A 239-nucleotide genomic window follows, 5' to 3' on the forward strand; every position below is an offset into this window, starting at 1 on the left:
CTATACGTATATCTATTATCCTTATGTCTTCAGTGCCGTGTGTGGTGATTGCTTCACACGCTGCATCACCGGGTCGCTGCCCTGATGAGCAGGCAGCTGCGGGGCGCTGACACATAGGAGGGCGATCTGGCTTTGTGCAGCAGCTGGCGGCCTGTGAAGGGGGCTTCTGGAATCAGCTTCTACAGTCTGTGCGGGGTTTGTAAGTTAACACTCGACTCCCCTCCCATTTCTGTTTCTAG

General features: G+C 54.4%; 1 protein-coding gene across 1 annotated transcript in view; it reads left to right on the forward strand.

Moving 5' to 3' along the window:
* The window catches only part of NGRN (neugrin, neurite outgrowth associated), a 7,108-nt gene extending 7,060 nt beyond the window's left edge, over positions 1–48 (forward strand). Inside the window, exon 6 of the mRNA XM_048867197.2 lies at positions 34–48. Within this exon, the coding sequence (XP_048723154.2) occupies positions 34–48 (15 nt within the window). The remainder of the gene's footprint in view (positions 1–33) is intronic.
* The last annotated feature ends 191 nt before the right edge of the window (positions 49–239 follow it).

The sequence above is a fragment of the Caretta caretta genome, chromosome 10 (genome assembly GCF_965140235.1).
Source record: "Caretta caretta isolate rCarCar2 chromosome 10, rCarCar1.hap1, whole genome shotgun sequence".
NCBI classification, from domain to species: Eukaryota; Metazoa; Chordata; order Testudines; family Cheloniidae; genus Caretta; species Caretta caretta.